The sequence below is a fragment of the Salarias fasciatus genome, chromosome 22 (assembly GCF_902148845.1).
Source record: "Salarias fasciatus chromosome 22, fSalaFa1.1, whole genome shotgun sequence".
Lineage (NCBI taxonomy): Eukaryota > Metazoa > Chordata > Actinopteri > Blenniiformes > Blenniidae > Salarias > Salarias fasciatus.
This window is the reverse complement of record NC_043765.1, coordinates 19,543,290-19,565,254: the sequence shown is the minus strand read 5'-3', so window position 1 is coordinate 19,565,254 and position 21,965 is coordinate 19,543,290. Positions and strand designations below refer to the sequence as shown.

The following is a 21,965-nucleotide window of genomic DNA, read 5'->3' as shown; positions in this document are numbered from 1 at the left end:
TTTTACAGTAGAGAATCCTAAGACAAGTGTTTTGCCGTTGTGTCGTTGTTTCTAATCTGATCTCCCCTCTCTCCCTGCTCTTTTCCTAAATTCTCGCTTTCTATCTCTATCTCTCGCTCCTGGCTATTCTCTCTCCTCGTGTATAGGAGATGGCCCACATCCTCGCCCAGAAACAGCTGCGCTCCATCATCCTCAGTGTAAGTCTACCCACACCATCTTTGTCTTCTCTCAGCTTGCCTTTGCCTCTTTTTTTTATCTGTGTTTGGGATTCAACCTTTGACCCAGCTCTGGTGCCAGAGAGGAAAAATAACCTCTACCATATCTCCCCCTGTCTCACCTCCCTGGTTATTATCTGCTGTACTCACATTTTCACACCTGTTCTCCTCCCTTCCTTTCATCATCTCTCCCTTGTGTAAAATCTCCTTTCTCAGTCGTCTGTTCCTTCATCCGACTTCTGCCTTCTAATCCGTGCCATTCTCTCCCAAATTCTTTTATTCATCTTTGTTATATCTTGCAGTCATCTTCCAAAATCTACTTTTGCCTTTCTGACCCTGTAATCTGTTCTCTTTTTTTTTTTTTTTTTCCACTCATCCTCTTTCTGCCCCGTGCCGTGCAGAATGTGATCCGAAGCCCCACGGCCATCAACGATGAGATGGCGCACCAGCTGTACGTGCTGCAGGTGCTCACCTTCAACCTGCTGGAGGACCGCATGATGACCAAGATGGATCCTCAGGACCAGGTGTGGACTCCCACAGTCCAAACTAAACTTACTTATAAATTATGGGGTTAGATAGATACAATATGTTTGGCCTGAATGTTTCCCCGCGAAGCAGGTTCGTCCACAGAAGGACTGAAGAAGACAGCGTAATGTGAATATGCAATATAGAAAAGTCACACCAGAGGTGCCACTGACTCCAAATATATCTGCTGATGCTCCCTGTAATACCAGTTGTTATGAGGTTTCTGGACAGCAATAAAGATTCACCGGAAAAAAGAAAAGAAAAAAAAAAAACCCACAGGCTGTATGAATCTTCAGCTACAACACTTGTTAATTGTCAGTGGTATCAGTTTATTGCTGCCTTTGGTCTTGTTGTGATGATTCATTCACATTACAGGAAAAGTTGAATATTCACCGGGGTGTCTTATCAAGGTTAACAAGGAAGAATAGCACGCTGTCAGATTTTACCTTTCTCCCATTTGTGTTGCCTGCGTTAGATTTGTATGCTGAAGAAATCCAGAGAAAAGCCTGTCAGTAGTAAACAGAGGTGTGCTGTAGGCCACACAGGGATCCTATAACCTGACAGATGATGATTTTGTGGCTAGAAGAAGTGAACTATCATCAGATCTTTATTCAGCAGCTTGTAGGCAGAATTGGTCTGATTTGTTCAGGGGAAGAAGAAGAAAAAAAAATATTATTGTAGGCTTATTTTGTAAATAATCTAAACAGTGGGGAGATTTGGCTGCAGACCAGATTACCTTAAGACCCCGGACGGCAGAAACATTATGAAAAAGTAATGTTTGAATGGCAAAGAAAAGAGAGACGGATTTATGTAAAGTCCTTTAATGTTGTTCTCTGCGTGTTCAGGCTCAGAGGGACATCATCTTTGAGCTGCGGAGAATCGCCTTCGACGTGGAGTGTGAGCCCAACAGCAGCGGCAGCATCGAGAAGCGCAAGTCCATGTACACCCGCGACTACAAGAAGCTGGGCTTCATTGTAAGTTGTGCTTGTTTGTCGAAGGCCTTCACAAAGCCGCCTGTTTTCTGGCGATACTCTCTAGCACGCGCTATTCCTAATATGCTGCACGGCACTGGCGCACTGTAATTAAATTCATTGAGTGTGTTCTTTTAATTCATTTTAGTACAATATGACTTTCTTTTATCCTAAAACTTAAAAAAAAAGCACTATTCAGATATTCAATTTACAATAATTATAATAATGTGCAGTTTTCTCTGCATTTTTCCCCCCTTATCTAGTCAGTTTTCTCCTCCAGAAATGTTCTTTGTTGACCTCTTTTTCTCTCATCCGCCTTTGCTTTGTAGTTTCCGACCGTGTGTTTCAGTGTTTGAGTGTCTAACTATAGCATAGGAACTTGAGCTGAATCCATTGTGGTTTGCTTGGAGCCCAGAGAGCTTTTTTCATGGCTCTTCTCATCCATGCTGCTCTTCCTGCAGCGTGCTCGCCCAAGATAAGACCAATTGGACTTTGTGGAGAAAACCAAAAACTGAAATCCTTCGTTTGTTTGTGTGCTCGACAGCTTGCAGGCTTTCAGACACACACACACACACACACACACACACACACACACACACACACACACACACACACACACACGCTGCATTGTTTTCAAGAACTCAAAGCATTTCCTTCGTGCTAATGTTATTTTGCAAGCAATAAGGTAGATTAATGTTTTCAGCGCTTCTTACAAGCGTCGCTGCCACCTGTTCGGGGCAGAAATTTCAGTCTTGTAGGTTTTCCATCCCCAGGACTGAACCGTATGTTTGAATTATTTTAAATTTTTAATACCTTAACAGTTTCTCTTGAAAAAGGATTTTCTATGTAGGTTTGACTAGTTTTCCCACATATGAAAGTGACTGCATTTTAATGAGATGCGTGTGCCTGAGACTCGGTTTCATTTTCAGGCCCATAAATATGCTTCCTGTCTGGCAGAATCACAGGACTGATGAGCCAGATCTCCTCTCTTCTCTTTCATCCTCGGGTCTCTTTCCTCTGGAGCTTTCCGTGTCACATTTTAAACACCAGATGAGCCTCAGACTGATGTGTTTACATGTGTTTCGGTAGTTTTAATCGTCAGTCCACCGACTTTTCCGCGGTATTTGAGGGGAAGTGGGGCTGGCAGCCTGTGACAGCACTAGCAGTATCTTTCTGCGTGTCTCATGCAATATTTAGATGGTATGGGAAGTAGAAGAGCAGAGGCCAGAGGAGAGGCAGTCGGTTTTTGTTTTTTTTTCCCCTAAAGTTTAAGGATAGGTTTTTGGTGTTGGTGGATTCAGAACAAACTTTAAATGGTGTTTTTATTTTGGGGGCAAAACTTTATCACTGCACAGTTTGTATTATCATGAACAGTTGTCACAAAAAAATGCTTATTTTTAAACGTCAGTCTGAGTTTAATGTCAATAATGTCCATTCCCAAGGTCAGTAGAAATTTCTCTAAAGCAACAAGAAGGGTTTTAATCTTTCAAACTGGATCTGAAGAGCTCAAAAAATTAATGTTTTTTTTTTTCCCCCCCTATTTAGGAATGAGCTATAATGATTTGAAGAAGATGATGTTTAAAGAAAAGCTTTATTTTGAACTTTTAACTGATGCCTTTAATAAAGTCACCTGCAACAGAAGATGAGTGAGGAGCACTCGCTTGAAACCAGAAGTTGTAAATTGATGATTTTGTCCTCAAATCATTAGGTTCTTACACTGAGTGATGAAACTCTGCAGCAAGATAAAAATACTTTGTGAGATTTCTGCATTCCTGATGGAAACTTTCAGGTTTCAAGGTCAAATAAGGTTCACTGTTTTGCAACATTTTTAAACTTTAATCAGATGGTGGTCGATAGACCTAATCAAGCCTCACACACACACACACACACACACACACACACACACACACACACATACACACACACCTACCTCACATTATTACAAGCTTGTGCTACAAATCTATAACAAGCTGATGGATTTTCTGTGACTTGAAGGTCGTGTTGCAGACTGGCTGATACATGTGATGATAAATCGTGACCACGATGACAACATATTCGAACAGAGCGCTGTTCCAAATGCACATTAATATTCGGAATAGGGTTCAGGTCAATGGACTGCACTATAATAGACAATGTGCAGCTTCAGTAAGAAGGCTCTTGAAGCCTGAGAGGCTCCACTAAAAGTAGGAACACATAATAAATAAGATCTTATACAGCGATCTTATCATAAATAGACTCCTCTACCATGTACATCTACCTGGATGGACACTGTGGACACAGACAGCGTGTTCCTCCTCAGGTCCACCATCAGGTCCTTGGTCGACGTCACATTGAGCTGCAGATAGCTCTGCTTCCACCGATTGATGAAGTTATCCACGGCCGCTCTGCACTCTGTCTCGTCACCCCTGCTGATGCTTCCAACTCCTGCAGACTCGTCCGAAAACTTCCAGAGACGGCAGGCCTCAGTGCGGTAGCTTACACTGTGTGCAATTGCCAGGCTGCTGCTTTGTGTTGGAATAAAAGAGCAAAATCTGCAGATTATACTTAGTTAAAGAAAAAAAAGCTTTTCTCTCGTATGTGTTTAAGCTTAATGTCTCAGCCTCCTCCTGCTCTCTCTCTCAGAACCATGTGAATCCAGCTGTGGATTTCACCCAGATTCCTCCAGGCATGCTGGCTCTGGATAACATGCTCTACTTTGCCAGACATCACCAGGATGCCTACATCAGGGTAAGCACGCACACACACACTCGAACAGAGACACACTAACACACATACACGCATGCTACATAGATTTCAGTGGAGCTGTGTTCCTCGTCGTTACCTCTGCCTTCGGATTGAGCCTTTTTACAGCCGTCTCAGTCGCTCGGTCGTACTTTCTGGCTCGTTACCAATTCTCCATCTGCTTAAATTGTATTTTCCTAAAGCTGCTCTATTCAGACAATAGAGAGGATTTTGTTACAGTCGTTCCCTTCTAAATAGAATTTGAATAATTTCTTCGTGACAGTCAAAACAAACCCCGGCACGACTGCTGCGATGCTGCGAGCCGTTTGTGATCGCGTACAAATCTGCTGCAAAAGTTCATCTTTGTATTTTACAAGCTTCAGTGTGGTCCCATTAAAGTTTGAAGTCTGAATTTAAACAGCTGTAAACAGACCAGAGGACACTGACATCTTCAGAACCAATCATCCTGACAGTTTATTGTAATGGATTTATATAATTGAGGAATTAAAGCTGCTGTTTGACCTCATTTATACATTTTTTTGGTCCTGATCAAGAAGCTACTCCTGCGGTGTGAACACTATCTGAAACTCCCGCTTAATAGACGCATAGAAAATGGTCGAACTGCCTGGATTTGCTGTAATGGGACACGAAGTCAAACTTTGAAGAATCTGGATAAGCTGCACACATTCGACAGTCAGCACATCTCCAGGTCTGTAGGTGTCTGCGCTCATATTCCTCCATCAGGTTCGCGCGAGAGTCTCTGTTTCCACACTGGAAAGTGAGAAAAGAGATGTCTGTCATGCCAACTCTGCCTCTTTATCAGTCGACCAGAGGGAGAAAACGCAGCCCTCAATTTCCCAAATTAAACTGTCACCAGCTAAAATGATTGGGACCTTGATGGCCGGCTTTATGGCGAGCTGCTCCCATCCACATAATTAGAGGGAATGTTTTGCTGTAGAATTTAATTTATTTTTTAGGGCCTCAAAGGAGACAGATGTAACGGGTCGGATAAGGTCAAGTACTGACTAACAGCTTCAAATGCAGAGTGTTGATGGCAGAATTACCTCAGTGTGACACTCAATTAAGAACAATGTATGAATTGTACACCTGAGAACAAAACACTTGGCTTGTTTCACCGTTGGCACCAATGATTGTTCTGATGCAAACTAACTGGATTCCTGCCACTGGTAAGATGTGAAAATTGTAGTTACAGACATGCAAAAATACCTGAACTGTCATTAAGTTCATCCACACAGAGGCTTGGATTCTTGAACTCATGTTTCTCCAGATGTTTTTATATTATATGTAGAAAATGAGTGGTTGTTTTGTTTTCTAGAATTGCTCAGGAGGTGTCGCGTTCCTCTTCTTTTTTAACATTTTGTTGGATTTTCTCTGCATCCTTTGCTTCCAGATTGTTCTGGAGAACAGCAGCCGGGAAGACAAGCACGAATGTCCGTTCGGCCGCAGCAGCATCGAGCTGACCAAGATGCTCTGTGAGATTTTGAAAGTGGGCGAGCTTCGTAAGTACACTCAGACAGACACACACACACACACACACACCGACACGGAGCCTTTCGGGCTCAGCGCAGCCCACATTGTCATTCATCATTTCCTTCACTTTATTCGGGAAATCTTCAGAGGAAGAACAAACAAAAGAGGAGAGGCTTCTTCACGCAAAGACGTGCATATAATTATGTATGAAAATACATACATCCAGACAAACACACAGCGCCGTCACAAGTACACACCGTCCCTCCCTGTTAGGATGAAGCAGCCATTACGCGGTGTAATCGTGCTTCTGGGAGTTCATTATTTAGTGATGCACCTCGGCCACGCTGAGCCCCTTTCAGCCTAAAATGCCACCTCAGGGAGGCGAACTGTGCAGAGCAATGGGCGCTCTGGCCGCGGCCACTCCAAATTGATGTGCCCTTTTCATTTGTCTTGACTTGTTTAAATGGGTGAGTTGGTCTCACTTGTGCTCCAGACTGACTCCCGCTGCTCCCTGGAGGGAGGCTGAAGGCACTTTTAGCCCAGTTTTAAACTGATGTGCTCTTTTCCTCCGTCCGTGTACTTCTGTTTCCGGTGAATTTAGACTGGGCTTCTTCGCAGGCGTTTTTCAACTCAAAATGGACTTTTCTGCATTTAGAAAAAAGAGGACGCTCGTCTAAATTCTGTCATCAGTCCTTAGCATTACTGATAAAACTGCCAAGCTGGGTTTTAATACAAGATAAGGCGGTGTGGGAATACTATCTTTTAAATATTTCAGGCCTTATTGTAGTTTTTCTGTCCTTTTTGTAAACACAGCGTTATCTCCCCCAGACTCCGCTTTAATGCAAAAGTGTCTCCACCTTCCTGCCCGTCCTCATCCATCTCTGAATAAAACATTTAACTGTGAAAATGCCAACTGCATAAGCTGATCGTTGAAATGTGTGAAGCGACAGACATGGAGAGTCGAGGGTTTTAATCTTTGCTCCTTCCAACGGTCCTCTGGCTCTGTGTGTGTGTCGTGTGTGAACATGAGCTTCCAGTGATTTCAAACTTTTATTTCATTAGTTTTTATCCAAATGTGTTTCACTGTACATGCATGGGTGACCTTCTTGCTCCCTTTAGTCTCTTTTACAAAAATTGCTTTGACCCGATTCATTATGAAAATGCAGATGAAGCAGCAGACTCGTCTTTAAATAGGGAAACATCTTTATCTTTAAGGTTCCAATAGCCTTTTCTTTGAGCCTTGTGCTTTAATGTGAAGTCCCGATAGATGCGAGGCCGTGATCATGCATGGAGCTTTTTGTTTGTTGAAAAATGTGCATGTTCATTTAAAAAGCTTCACTTGAGCAAAACAATCAGCTACAAAGCTTATCCAGATAAATGGATGCACAATGTGCAGTCAGGCTAACGAATCCTGCCGTAATTTAATGTGATAATGTGCAGTTAAAATGCATTTTCCGTTATCTATTAAGCTGACATTGTTGTTGCATTATGGAACTGAAATATCCCCGCAGGATTGAATGGAGGATCTGAATTATAGCAGTGACCTTGACTCACAGTTCTGAGCTTCCCCATCCCCAGTGGCTGCGTAATGTCCTCTTTACTGAGACTTTTTCCTTGGGAGACGAGACCCGCCATCAATATTTATGACGTGGTATAGTGTGTTTATATGTATAATTGTAAAATGAGCATTAGACTTGATAAGGTGAACCCATAACCTGAAAAACTTAAGGATTCAATCTGTCTGACATACTGCACTCTCCTGCAGTAATAACAGCTTGTACATCTTTTAAAATATAATAAGTCGGTCGGTCTCCATATACCCAAGTAGGTCAGCCATGGGTGCACTGTTATTAAAAATGCATGTGGAGGGAATAGGCTGAAACAAATGCTGCAGGTAATCATTTGGGACAGAAGAGAAAAGACACCTTTTTGATATGTTTGTACTGCCTGTGTCCTAAATCTTAATTTCCTCATCCATCTTTGTCGCTACGCTTGTAAATATTTGCATGGACTGAGAATTTTATCTATCCCGTCCCTATGGGAAGATGCCCCAGTGTCCTTGCTCTACATCTTCTTCTGCAGTGTGTCTTCATGCAGTCCCCATTAACCCTGTATGTATTAACACATAATAATGCAGGAGTGAGTGGGATGGGTGTAACACGGGCCAGGTAGGTGCTAAAGGATTAATAGCCGGTCATTAATCATTCTGCGTGTTCGTGGCATGTAGGAGGCCGACTGTGATTTTTCCAGGAGACGAGTCTTCGCTCTACACTGACACTGTCATCAGTCGGCTGACCTTTCATCGGAGAAACAATAAAATGCCTGACACTAATGAGGATGTTGGAGGCTGTGTGTGTTTCTCAGTTTTAATTGAGTGGCATTTACCTCAGAAAAATATGAGACATACATTAATGGATTTTTTTAGCCAATCGCTTGTACTCCAGCAGTGATGTCTGTGACTTTCATTTTGCTGGATGATTCATCAACTCTGTGGGATAAATCTTCTACAGAGACCCTTAAAGTAGATGTAGTTGGTTTGTTAATTGTAATTAATCTTTGCACCAGCTTTCATCCTCCCACAGAGAATAAAATCCATCAACTGCAGAAGAGAAAGGACCAAAAAAAAATATGAGATACAGATTTCTAAATGAACAGGTGTGAATGGGTGGATGTTCAGCCTCCTCTTATTAAATGACTCTGCAGAATCAGCCAGCTGTGAGGCTGTAAAGGTTTACATGTGTGTTCTGGTCAGTGCATTTCATATTAAGTGAGAAACTCGGTGCATAACTCCTGAGAGGGAACTCAGGTGGCAGATTGCCTTCTTCAATTAACTTCACATTTCTGACCAATCACACAGTGACTGTTAGTTATCAGATGAAAGAAAAGTTCCGCCCGACACCCAAACCGGTGCACTGGCAAATAAAATGTCATTGCCACAGCCCTGTGAGAGAGGACAGATCTCCGAGTATGTGCCGATGTTCAGACAAAGGCTTTACCACCGTGAGGTGATGTGCACAAGACCAGCCGCAAAAATTCAGTGTATTGCAAGAGCGATCGGAGGGTGAGAACTTAAAGACTGCTTCATTGTCTTTAAGGGTAAGAATTTCCAACTCTAGCTTAAAACAGGGAACTAATGAACACACTTGATTCTGGGGGGATATTAATCACTCTCTGAGATGAACTGATTAAAGTTTGTTGGCTAAAGGTCGCTGTGACCTCTCACGTCCAACATCATTAATACAATATCTCAAAAAAAGCCTTGAGGAAATGGCGTCATTTGTCCAGTTGGACAGAGATCGAGGCCACTGACGACACATTTCGGCTTAAAGACAGTATTTCCTGTCCGTTATGAGGCTACTTTCTTCTAATGTGGCTCATGTATTGATTTACAAAACAGAATATCAAGGTTTTTTTTTTTTTTTCAAAATTTTATAATTTGATAAATAATAATCATAGTAGTTCTATCACAGTAGTTCCCAACCGTTTTCTTGAGGGACCTAAATTTTTTGCCACCATTAACCCGACCCCCCAATTTTTAAAAAAATATATATATATATAAAAAAAAGTTGTACCTCTCAAAATCAAGAAGGCTTCATGACCCGCGATGAATCTTTGGTGACCCAACGGGTTGAGAATCACTCAACTGGACATAAAACAGCAATAAAACACATTTACGTTTTTATAAAATGTGGAAAAACTTCTAAATATATGAATACTTTTGCAAGCCACCAGATGTGAATTTGCAGAAATCCTTTGCTTTTAAACAAATCCTTGAGGGTTTTATGAAAATTTTCAGCGTTTTACATAATTACAGAGTGCTCTCATGCTTCAAAAAACAAAACAAAAAAAAAACCTGTTTGTTCATGTGCGTGCTATTCCTTCTCATTGTGAGCATGTTACCAAGGTAAAGTAATCATTCTAGGAACCATTCAAGCTGTAAATAAAACGGCACAGAGCTGATCAAGTTGCTGCATCCATCACTTAAACGCACCCACTTAGATTTATGTGTTCTTGTGAATAATTTTGTGCTCTGCAGTCTCTGCACTGCAGAAGCATGAAGAAGATGGAGATATACTGAGGTTCTTGTACCTGCTAAGATTTTGATAGTGCTGTGAAAAGCTACCGGTGGACACCCAAAACCTCCTTAAAGCACTGGAGAACTCTTTAATGCTCCATTAAAAAGTTATGATTGTCCTTCAGTTTTTCTAAAAGTAGACCAAATCTCTGGTGCAGGGAAAAAAAAAAAAATTGGGCTCTTTTCTTTATTTTCATTTTTTTCTTTTTCTTTTTTGCTCCATTATCCATTTATGGATGAAGGCAGAGGGAAGAGACAGTGGATTAATGGTGACTTCACTGACGTCTTTGTGGCTCATTTGCGCTCTCAGCCTGTGTGAAATACCAGTATGGCGATTGCTGTGAGACACTCTCGTCTTGTTTCCTCACGGGGATGAAACACGCAGGGATTCTGAATTTGCCAAGGGCTGTAGAAGTTGCTTTTCTTCCCCACTTGCCTCTTTGGGCCATATTACGAGCAGAATTTTCCCTCAATTTCCTCACTCTGCATTCCCGCTTTCAGGCATCCTCTTTTCTTCCTCTCTGTGAGTGTGAAGAACATCTGTCCCTCTTAGAATTGTAATCCTTTCTCATGCTTTCACGGTCTGCCTCTATCTTTATCCAACCAATGGGTTTGACTAAAATAACACAAGTAAATATCATCTTAAATTGCAAGAAAATACAGGAATGCCACTCAAACATCGATCTTAACTGTTATCTCAGTGCCCTTTTAGTTCAGGGAATTTTCTCCCATTTCACTTTTCAGTTTAACACCTTCATGACGTTGATGTTTTTTATATCCTTTTTTTTAATGTTATTGTTGAGACGTCTCGATGCAGATCTGGCCAGGAGAAAGGAGTCAAGCTTGTGCCATTCAATCAGCTGTCAATGCTGCCAGAGTCTACATAATTCACATCTCTCTCTCTCTCTCTTTCCTTCTCGCTCTCTCCTGTTAATTCACACCATTTTTTTTTTTCTTGTCTTTCCCACAACTGCCTACGCCCCGTGACAGATCCTAAAAGATTAATTGTCCCACCATGTTTTCTGCCGGAACACAGGACTTAATGGAATCTGCGTCTGTGAGGCGCCGTGCCATGACTTTTCCGGCTCCCCTGTTTGAGCCGGCCCATGGAATATTTATGAAGTTATTTAGAAAGGGGGCAGGCGTCGTGAGTAATGGCCCTGCTTGGTGATTCACGGTGTGTCGTCTCGTTCCCGTGATGGAGAGCTGGGTGGTGAGCCATGGCGGGTTGGGCTGTGGACGCACACGTGCTCCCAGACATGAAGCTTACAAGGTTAGCAGACCCAGTATATACACTCGCACGCACACGCGCGCGCGCACACACACACAGAAAGGCATGTCTGGGCAACACCAAACTGACACTCACATGATGTCCTTTTGCTTGAAACTGTGTCTTCCATCAGGGAGCTATCAGCCAAGGTCAGAACAAGCAGCCGTGTTCAGCACCACGGACAGATCCGCAGTTCATTGCAGCTCATGAACGCCACACGCCTTCACTGCACATCATGTCCAATGTTTGAATCGATTAGCTATATCAGCTGCTCGGTTGAGGCAGGCTGGAGCACCTCAAATGATTTAACGTCATGGAAAGATCTTCTTTTCCACATATTTTATATTCAATACACAGTGAATTTAGGCTTTTTTTTATTATTATTCTTTATGATTGTAGCATTTACTTCATCTGGAGCATTTTATGCTTATTTTGTGATGATTCCATTTGCAAGAAGATAGGCAGACAGTGTTTGGAGCCTAATTTTTTGCAGCATAATTTATGTAGAATTTTTGAGACCGTGTTGCTTTTTCACTGGGAAAGTACGTGATTTCTCCGTGGGCTGTGCGTGCGTGTACACGCTAGCAAGAGTCATCCAAACTTAATAAATCGACAACAACCACTGTAACAACATGGCTTGCCTGCTGTGATTCTGTTAAAACAACATCACACACACACACACACACACACACACACACACACACACACACACACACACACACACTACACTTCTAACCCTTGGGAAGTGTCACAGCATGGGATTGAAATCCTGTGATGTGTCTGGACTGGTGATACTGCACACACACACACACACACACACACACTCACAGCTGTCTTTAAAATGGATAAACATGTTTGGGCGGGCAGTCCTACTCTTGGACTGAAAAATAACAGCTGTAAATGTCACATCTGCTGTGCAACAAGTTAATACGAGCTGCATCCCTTTCAATCTAAAAAAAAAAGAGTAAATTATTTAAAAGATTTGCAGGTTGATTGCTCATGTTATAATCTTAACTTTTAGTTTAACATTTGTCCTGAACAATTACAACACCATATGATTCGTTAGATAAGCAATTACAGCTATAGAAATTGGTTTTAGGGTGCTCTTTCTGAGGTGATGTATTTTTAAATAGGCAAGCCGCTGTGTATTCAGGTCTGTACTACTGCACATAATGCTATGCAGACAGCTGCGGTATGCAGGAAGTGAAAGCTTTTTGTGCATCACAATAATAGTTTCTACTTGTTCAAAGTTATTTCGGTTAACTTTTATATATTGCTATAGAAATAAAAGTAGACCATCCTGAGCTGCAGCCCGTGCGGCTATACTTAACATCCCCCATTCGAAGCTACAGGGAGTAAGAATTTCAAACTTAATCAGTTTTGAGTAGTTTCACTTTAGTGGGATTAATTACATTTTTTAATCCAGTGAGACATTTTCTCTCTCATGCTGGCATGTCATTAGACTACTTTAGTAATTAATAGGACACATTAAGAGTTGCTTGAGGGCAAAGTAGGACGACCTGACATTCTAAATTGTTGCTTAAAACAGCTCAGTATTCACTTTCTATATTTGTTTTTGAATTGTTTATGTTTTTTAAAAAAATCTAGTCAGGCATGCTGATGCAATGCATGAATTTCGGAATACATTTATGTCTTGTCCACTCTGTAAGCAGTTGCTTCCACTAATGAAGCATTAGGATTAGAATTTGTGTTCAAGATCAGGCACTAATAAGCAAACATTAGTGTTCGCTGAGCATTAGCCTGGGAGCCGATCCCCTATAAAGCAGCTTGATCAAGGTTAAGGCTGCGAATCCTTCTCGTACAGTGAATCTCCTGAGATGAACCAGGAGCAAAGTGGATGATAGCGACAGGAGGAAAGGCCAGGCGCTGAATCCCAAGTATCCTGCAAGTCGTGACATGGGTATCTATTTGACAGTCGGCGAGCAGCACTTCTCATAGTTGTCAGTTGCAGTCTTGAGTGAAAGTGTGCGAGCATTCAGCCGGGTTTTCCACTTTGTAGCCTCAGGCACACACCAGAAAAAGGTTTTTAAATTGGAGTGCACAAATAACAACAAATTTGACAGATGGGCGCTCAAGATGCTCGAGTTTTTGAGCGTCCTCTGAGATTTCCGGACGCTCCCGTCCCATGTCGGCTCTCGGTGAAGTGGTGCAGTGGATGAAATACGACCTGGCCTCTGACGGGGCTGCTGCTGGTCTAATTTTATTCCCAGTACTTGAAGCTCAATGGATGACATTCACTGTTACACTCACCAGCTTGTCACCACATTTTAACGGCAAACCACGCTCTCAGCTGACAGCGTATGGACCTAAACAAACAAAATCACTGTTGTTTGATGCTCTGTGTCCATCTTAAACAAACTGCACAGCTGTCTAAAGTCATTGCTTCTGCAATTAAAATCCAAAGAAACAAAGCCATGCCATTAAATGTTCGATTCTTCTGAACACTGCTTCATCCATTTTAGAGTTGCAAACCTTTACCTCTGATCAGGAGTTGCTGTGAGGCGCGAGTGTGAACCAAGACTCCACCATGTAGTTGCAGTTAATTCAGTGAAAACTCAGTTTTATTTCAGGAATGTAGTTTTTGATTAATTTAACACGATTAAATCATGATGCAATGCAAAACATCGTGCAGTAAATCTCTTAGCGGCAGACATAAAGCAACGCACATCACTATATTTAGAAGCATTGAATTAGTTACCTTGAATAAATAATGGAAATGAAGACAACAACGGTAAAACACAATCTGAATGGGAATTTAAGTGATTTAGGTCACAAAATGAAACCAACGTTCAGCACCCTCATTGCTTTAATGAGAGGTTTTTACATCAATTTCACTTCCAAAAGAGAAATTTCCGGTCATTCTCATCGCGTCAATATCGTTTCCAGTGCCAGGGAACAATCACTGAAGCAGCCAGCAGAGCCTGCCAATTTAATTTCATAATTTCTTGAACTGTACAGTAGATTAAGTGGTTAATAAAAACACATTGTAATAAACACACCCAAGAAATGTCTTGCAGCAGTTTGTGTGAGAATCTCTTCTTTACACCAAATTTAGAAGCAAAATGTCGGTCTGCAGCACAGTTCAGATTGGAACATTAATAAGGGTCATCATTGTAATTAGCGACGTCATTAACCGGTTAGTTGTGCATTTAGTTGACCAGGAAAGGTGTATTATTACAATTTTCCCTCTCTGGCTCTGTTTTTAGAATTATTATTATGATTTAGTCGCATATGCAGAGTGTTTGCGTGCTTGTCTGAGCATACTGTGTTGTTGTCGGAGCACATATGTGCATGTAAGCTGGAGAGTTTTTGGTTGTTCTGTAATAATTTAACAATTCTGTTTGTGCTTTTAGGCAGACTCGGACAGATTGTGTGTTTGTTTGCGTAAGCATGACTCACCCCATCTGAGAAATTCCTCAAGAGTCTGGCATGAGGTGTAATGCAAGTCACTGTGTAGCCCACCCATGTCACCTATCATAGATCCCAATTGTGTTTCCAATAAATAATCAATACTAATGCAACACAGATCCACAAGCTTGTCTCTGAGAGATAGGAGCAGTTCGTCAAAGCAACGGCTACTAAATTTGTAGTACTTGTTTCACTGAAGTCATGTTGGATTTGCAACCTGCGTCCTTTTGTCGTTCTCCATCTGTTGCCCCATTATACCGCTTGTTCCATGTAATCAAATGAATATTGACTGTTGCTATGTAAATGAAGACCACAGGAGGAACAGGGCTTCAACATTTGTCTGTCTTTATGCAATTTGGGTTTCTCTTCCTTCCTGAAATGACTTGGTTTGTTCCAAAAAGTGCAGAAATGAAAACAAACAAACTCGATACACTGGATGAATGGGTTTCATTACGTAGCATTATGCAGCTTCTGCAGCGGCTTTTTTTTCTCAAGCGCAGACTTGGACTAGTGACCTCTTTACATGCTATTATTTATGATCATTAGTTTCACTAAGATTAGAAGAACAAGTGCAGTTCGTCTGCCCTGCTGGTGCTACGCTAAGCAAAATGAAAAGTCTCTTCAGGATAATTACAGTTTGGTTTATGACTATGCAATGATATACATACTGAGCTGTTAGCTTCTTCTTTTTTTTTTGTGGGACGGGGTGATGCATTGAGTCCATGGAAGAAGGAAGCTTATGAAACTATCTTTCCAATATCGGTGTGGAGTTTAACATTTTTACAAAGTGCAAATTTGATATGCAGCCATTTATTTAGCTTCTTTAGTTCTTGGCTGCTGTTGTGTGAAACAACTTGTTCCAATTCTGTAGCATTAATTAATCCAGTGCAGTTCGGCCCGAATGTGGAAAGGAGAACAATTGCTGTTCACTCCGTGATCAAAGTGACCTGTCTCCATTCAAAGCCATTTTCAGCCAATTTCAAGGGCCAGAAGGCTGAAGCCTCAGATGAGAAGTCCTTTATCAGTCATAGAGCTAAAACAGTACGAGGTACACACTCATCCACATTCTCACCTTTCCATTTCATGAACATTTCATTGCCTTCACGTTTTCCGACATGAAGTTAACAAGTGTCACTCCAGGAATTAACAGCGTAGCATAACTCTATACTTGATACTTGACTCCCTATTCTGTGATTTGCACAAAAACAAAAACCTTTCCTGGGGACTTAAAGGCAATTCCAAAAAGAGCAGATGGCTAAAAAAAAAAACAATCAGCAAAATTGACTCATACATATCGGCATAAGCATTATGAGAAGCAATAAATAGATTGGCTTTGATGAACAATTTGGAGTGTGAGCCTCGTGTCCGTGACTTATGTCTCTTCGGGGATGCTGAGCTGTTGTTTGCCGTCGCCTGAGAAGCACACAGACGGCTTGCTAAGTCATCCAGCCAGCCGGGGTTTTCATCTCTGTGTAACGACAGCCTTGAAACCCTGCATACGAACGCAAACAGTGACTGGAGTGGAAAGATGGTGCTGACGGGGCTCACTGGACACACACACACACACACACACACACACACACACACACACACACACACACACACACACACACACACACTCCTGGTCACAGTTGGACATAAGGGCATGCTGGCATTGTAATTAAAGTGAGGATGACACTTTTCAGTGTGTATTCATCACATGGCTTTGCTGCAAGGTGACTCTGAGGGTTGCTTTGCTTACATTGTGCGTCACGGACACACACACACACACATACACACACACACACACGCACACAGTGGACTTGACAGATGTCAGAGTGGCATCCTGCCCACATGCGTGTTTCTGTTCCTGTCACACATACCAAGAGATTCACCGCCGCACATCCTTCATAATACTCCTGTTTAGTTGTACCCTCGTGTCCAGCATTTAGCGGCGCGGTCACCAGTTGAATAATTAGCTCTCAGCCAGTGTCGGCGAGCCCTCAGAGCCTTCTCATTAAGCGGAGTTGACAGGTGACAGCTGTCCCACTCTCTCACTCACATGCACATCCAGACACACATTAGCAAACATTGGTCACGCGTTCAAAACGGTGCCTTCTTGACTTCGTCTCTACATATGATCAAGGACGCGGCGAGGGGGGAAAAAAAAAAGTGAAGGGGAAGAGGCCTGTTTGTGCCTCCTGAGTGGCCTTGCACTCAAAATAAAATTGGGTGGTGTTGTGGAAAATTACTGGACCGATGTCCCGTAGGAAATGACTCAACTTTTAGTTCTGTTGACCAAGTTTATGGCGAATTAATCAATGGATTGTAATTATTAGCAAGAAAAAAAACTGAAAAGCTTGTTTACATCAGCTTTAAAGTGGGTGGGTTTCATCTCTTATCAAATGGATAAACCAAGACGGCAAAGTGAAAGGTATTTTCTGACCATAAGACCAGTTTAAAAAGGTCCATCATCAAGAAAAATGCATTCTTTTTTCTCATGATTCTTCACAAGAAGAACAATTGTGTGGTTGAGTTACTGGATGTCTTTGTTTAGTGTAGCCCTCCTGTTGAATCAGATGGACTCACTTTCTTCTTTCTCTTCATGTAATCCCACATTAACTGGATGACACTGAGATCAGGACTCGGTGGGGGTTGGACCATCTGTTGCTCTCCTCTGTTTTCTTTCTCACTAAAAATAGTTCTTCGTGACTTTGAATGTTTGTTTGCGGTCATTGTCTGCCTCCTGTACTTATTGTACATAGGATGGATAAGAATCGTAAAAAGGGCCACCAAAGTTTGTGCAGAGTGCAAAGTGCAAAGTTTCATGTGCTTGTTGAACGCAATAAGTAATATATTGTCATGTTTAGAAGATAATTTGACCACTATCTCACAGTGGGAAGAAAAAAGACTCAATCAGCTCCACCACCGTCCTGCGGAGTCATATAATCACGAAGTGTCGCAGCACTTCGATAAAACAGCAAGTTCTGCTGCTGATCCGTGTTGGCATATGGCGGCGCATAACCAAATACCGGCCATCATGGTGTCCTGTTACCTGTTTTATGAGAGGTGCTCCTCCTGCACATCTGGCCGTGCAGATGGACGAAACTCCAACAGGACAAAGAAAACTCATTAGTGGTTGCTTTCCCTCCGTCCAGATTGTTTGCTGTGGACCCATATGCCTGGCCAAACAGAGCCATAAATTGGGGCTTAAATTCTGAAATTAGAACAGACCTGATATATTTCATATAAAAACTACTTGTGTGTGAAGTGTTTCCTCGACTTTTGACTACATTTGATCAATTTCACTAATTGATGTTCTCGAGCTGTGGCTTTCATCTAACTTGAAGTCTCTAACGGTGCAGCGGCTATCGACAGTCCATGGTATTAAAGGATATTTCTTAATGCTTCCCTGTTTTCAGTCATGCGCGGCTTCAAATTGAGGTCATGTGCATGATGTGAAGCAAGATTAACGAGCATCCTGCTGTTTCTGTTCTTCGGCGCAAACCTCCACTTTTGTCCGATCCGGCCGCAAAGCCCCGTAAACCAGAATAATGGGTGTGATGGCGTTTTACTGTATTAGTTGTTTTCATTCTGTCGCTGCGCTGCAACGCGGCGTCAGTGTTAGCAGGGAGACGGAGGAGGAAGGGTGAGGCTACAGTGGCTTCGAGCTGTAGTTACCTCATCATGCTAACATGACTTTGCACTCACGCGGCTCTTTCTCCATTCAGGTGGATAATTTTAAGTGCCTTTGTGCAGCAGTGAGAAAGATTCAGTTTGTTTTTTTTTTTGCTCGCTGGAAATCTCCACAGTGCTGGAAAGAGGAAGTGCTAAATTGGACCATTGTGCAGAAACTATCTATTCAAGTAGTTGTTAATTCCTGAAGGCTGAATGAAATATGTCGTCTCTTTATGCTGCTGCATTGACTTTAAAAGGAAAGAGCAAACTGTGTTTCCAAGCGATGACTTTCAGCTCCAATTTTGAAGTCTAGGTAACAAGAAAGCAGAAGTTGTAGCTATTTTCTGTACAAGCGTAAAATGATGGGGATGTGTGTCGAGTGTAATGTTCTGGAGCGTTCGTGAAAGCGTTTGAAGAGACTGTCCTAATTCAGACCTAAACCGCATGCTGCTTTTCTTTCTGTTATAAAAGAATGGTGAATTATGCGTTTGATGAAGTATTCAGTTGATCCAATTTTTGTTCCCATTCGGGTAAAAGTGCAGAAACACTGTGAACCATTTTAAGCATCAGCGCACCACAGAGTTCCCACCCCTCCACCCCTCCACCCCTCCACCCTCGCTGCTGCTGCTGCAGGTCCTGCTGAGCCCCGCAAGAGGTAATAAACCTGTCTGCGACTCAGCATGCCTTGCGAAAAACCTCAAGATGGAGAAATTTCTGCAGAGTCACAGGAGACGGCTCACTGTCTGAATCTCCCAAATAAGCCTTGACGTGTAATTCCCCTCACCTTGCTGCCTCGGGGGCTCTGTTGGTCCTATCAATACACAGCCCATTTAGCTCAGAGGTCATCACAAGCTGAACCCCGTCAACACTTCATGCTTGTTGGGTAGAGGAAGGATTTTTTTTTTTCCCCCTCCTCTGAAATGCATCCTTTATTTTTCATCTTCTGCCTCTTTTCTATTTTTCAGTCCCTGAGAGAAACACTATTGACTAAAGAGGGAGTCGGCATCTGTTTTGGCTTGCCTCCATTAGTTTCCTGATTGACTACCAGCAGCGGTCACACATCCCTCCAGGTCCCTCCAGTTACCCCCCCGCCCCCTAATCCCTAATCCATCGCTCCAAATCAAGGCTCGGGTCGCCGTGGCTGCGCGCCGGAGGCATCACTCATTATACTGTGAAGTTTCAAACGCTGCCTGACCCCTTCCATCCAATTTCATGGCTGCTTGTGGTGGTCTGGGACCCCTCGCAGCAGCTCCACTCTTAAACTGTTTAAATGAACCAACCTTTGGCTCAGGGCCGCCGCTCTTCTCGGGGAAGAGGAGACGGAGACAAATTTAGTTCAAATGAATGTCAAGCCTTGTTATCGTACCTCTTGCTTAATGTGGTTTGGGCCATCCAGAGCCTTGGCTCATCTTCTCGCCTTTCATTCTGTTTCAGACATATAGTCCGGACTGAAATGCGTCTGTGCGCTGCTAACAGAGAAATGAAACCTCCTCTGGCTTTATAAAATGGAAAAAAAAAAAAAAGCCAAACTCCATCTAGTTGGAAGTGGTTACTGGTTACAGTTTGTCTCCAAGGGACAGTTTGCGTGTGAAGTTAATGAGGAGCTCAATTTTCAATAACAGAGTCTTGCTTCATTGGGAAACTTTATGATATGCTCAGTTGTTTTGGGGAAAACAGCCTAATAAAGACATCAGCTCCCTGCCTCGACTGTGATGGTGAATCAGAGAATCCCTCAAAGCCCTTTTAGATTTTTCTCTTATGAACCGCCTGATGTACTCAGTCTTACTCTGTAGTTTGATCATTATAATGAGAATTTATTCCAGACATGTAGTTTAGAACGTTTTATACATGTACATATACAGTCTGATGACTTCTTATTTTAAGCTTATCGTCATATATAATCATCTTAAATATCTGCAATTCGAGCTGCGGTGTGTGTTATTTACTTGCGGTAGCTGTGTGTCTCTGCTGAGCATCACTCAGGTGCTCAGGTCCAGGCTGGAAAGCACATTCCTTTAGACCCAATTATGTATAATTGAAGGCAGCATATGGCGTGAGTCACTCAACAGAGGAGACGAGTGAAGAGTGAATGGACTGTTTCCTGCCAAGTGACTGCTGCTGATCAGTGTGTGTCGGTGTATGTGTGGATTTGCACTAAATTTCAAGCTCTGCCTTCAGGAATGGATTTATTGAACTATCAGAAATACAAATACAACATGCAAACCCTTTGTGCAAGTAAAACATTAAAATATTGAGATGTGCATTCATTTAGTTTATCAAATGTTTTCAGGGCTGTCATGTTTGTTTTCACTGAAGCTTCAAATAAATGTATGTTTTAATGGCAGGTGATTGATCACTTGCAGTGATGCTTGTTGGATTTAATCTTAGAGGAAATTTAGTATATGCACATTTTCACACGTTGTAGTAAACCTGCCTCCCTCTTCATTTTATATTTTCTTACTGAAAGCAAATCAAGAACTTTTATAGTTTGAAAAAAAGCAAGTTCATCAGCAAACCTGTTAAGAACCGTGCCATGAGGCTTGTGGCAAATGCTGTTTTTCATATCAATTTATTTCAATTTACAAGGTTTACGTAAACTTCATTAGCAACATTAAATTCCTGTCACTCACTTGGAGGCTTTAATTCACAGCTGCCTGCTGCTGTAGGTCACAGTCTGTGTCTATCTTGTGTCTGCAGCCAGTGAAAACTGCCACGACTTTCACCCCATGTTCTTCACCCACGATCGCTCCTTCGAGGAGTTCTTCTGCATCTGCATCCAGCTGCTCAACAAGACCTGGAAGGAAATGAGGGCCACCAGCGAGGACTTCAACAAGGTATGCTGCAGGCGGAGGAGTCGGGTCCAGATCAGCTGAGAGCATCAGCAGTTCGTTGGTGGTTTAAGTCGATCAGGACTTCAGGTCTGTGGGAGAAAAAAATGAAATTATGCTCCAAACTGCAAACTTGACTACTTTGAATACTGTAATTAGAGATGGTACTGAACTAAAACTTAAAATCTACAGTCAAAAGAATATATTGCAGATGTTGTAAACACAACATGAGAAGCATTTATGCAACAGCTTATTCAATAAAATGTCAGTGAGAATAATGTCTTGGTACAATTACAGAAGTCAGAAGCACACTTAAATACATCTGTAATCAAATTCTCTTTATTCAGATTGTAGAAGAACATGCTGTCAGTTATTTGTTCTTGAAGCATTCCTGCCTTTTTATGTTTTATATTAATTGGTAACTCTCAATATCCCTTTTAGTTGTGAATATCAGTGTGTGTGTGGTTGTCTGTCTCTGTGTGTTTGCTCGGTCCATGGTGTAACCTTCACTCATAGTCCGCTGGGATAAAGTTGGATGAGGCAGTAAGGAAGATTTTTAAACGAAACCGCTCGTGCATTTGTGGGACTTCGTATTTCACAATATTTAAGGAGAGCTTTTTCCTGCGTTGCTGCGTTTTCTCTCTGACGTGAAGCATTAGCTGCCTCTGTCGGCCGAGCCGCCGATTAAGCTAATACGTCTTCATTTGGAGCGCAGTGGAGTTTGAATAAAAATGACAAACTTCCTGTAAGCCAGCTAAGGTTGGATCGCCTCACAGGGAAATG

At 42.2% G+C, this 21,965-nt stretch overlaps 1 protein-coding gene across 5 annotated transcripts in view; it reads left to right on the top strand.

The window, feature by feature from the left end:
* Positions 1-21,965, top strand: part of elmo1 (engulfment and cell motility 1 (ced-12 homolog, C. elegans)) — a 100,324-nt gene that overhangs the window by 52,296 nt on the left and 26,063 nt on the right. For all 5 annotated transcript variants that reach the window (XM_030121346.1, XM_030121344.1, XM_030121345.1 and 2 more), the window contains 6 exons: positions 147-197; positions 617-739; positions 1,586-1,714; positions 4,334-4,438; positions 5,844-5,952; positions 21,052-21,188. In XM_030121346.1, coding sequence (XP_029977206.1) covers positions 147-197; positions 617-739; positions 1,586-1,714; positions 4,334-4,438; positions 5,844-5,952; positions 21,052-21,188 — 654 coding nt within the window. The remainder of the gene's footprint in view (positions 1-146; positions 198-616; positions 740-1,585; positions 1,715-4,333; positions 4,439-5,843; positions 5,953-21,051; positions 21,189-21,965) is intronic.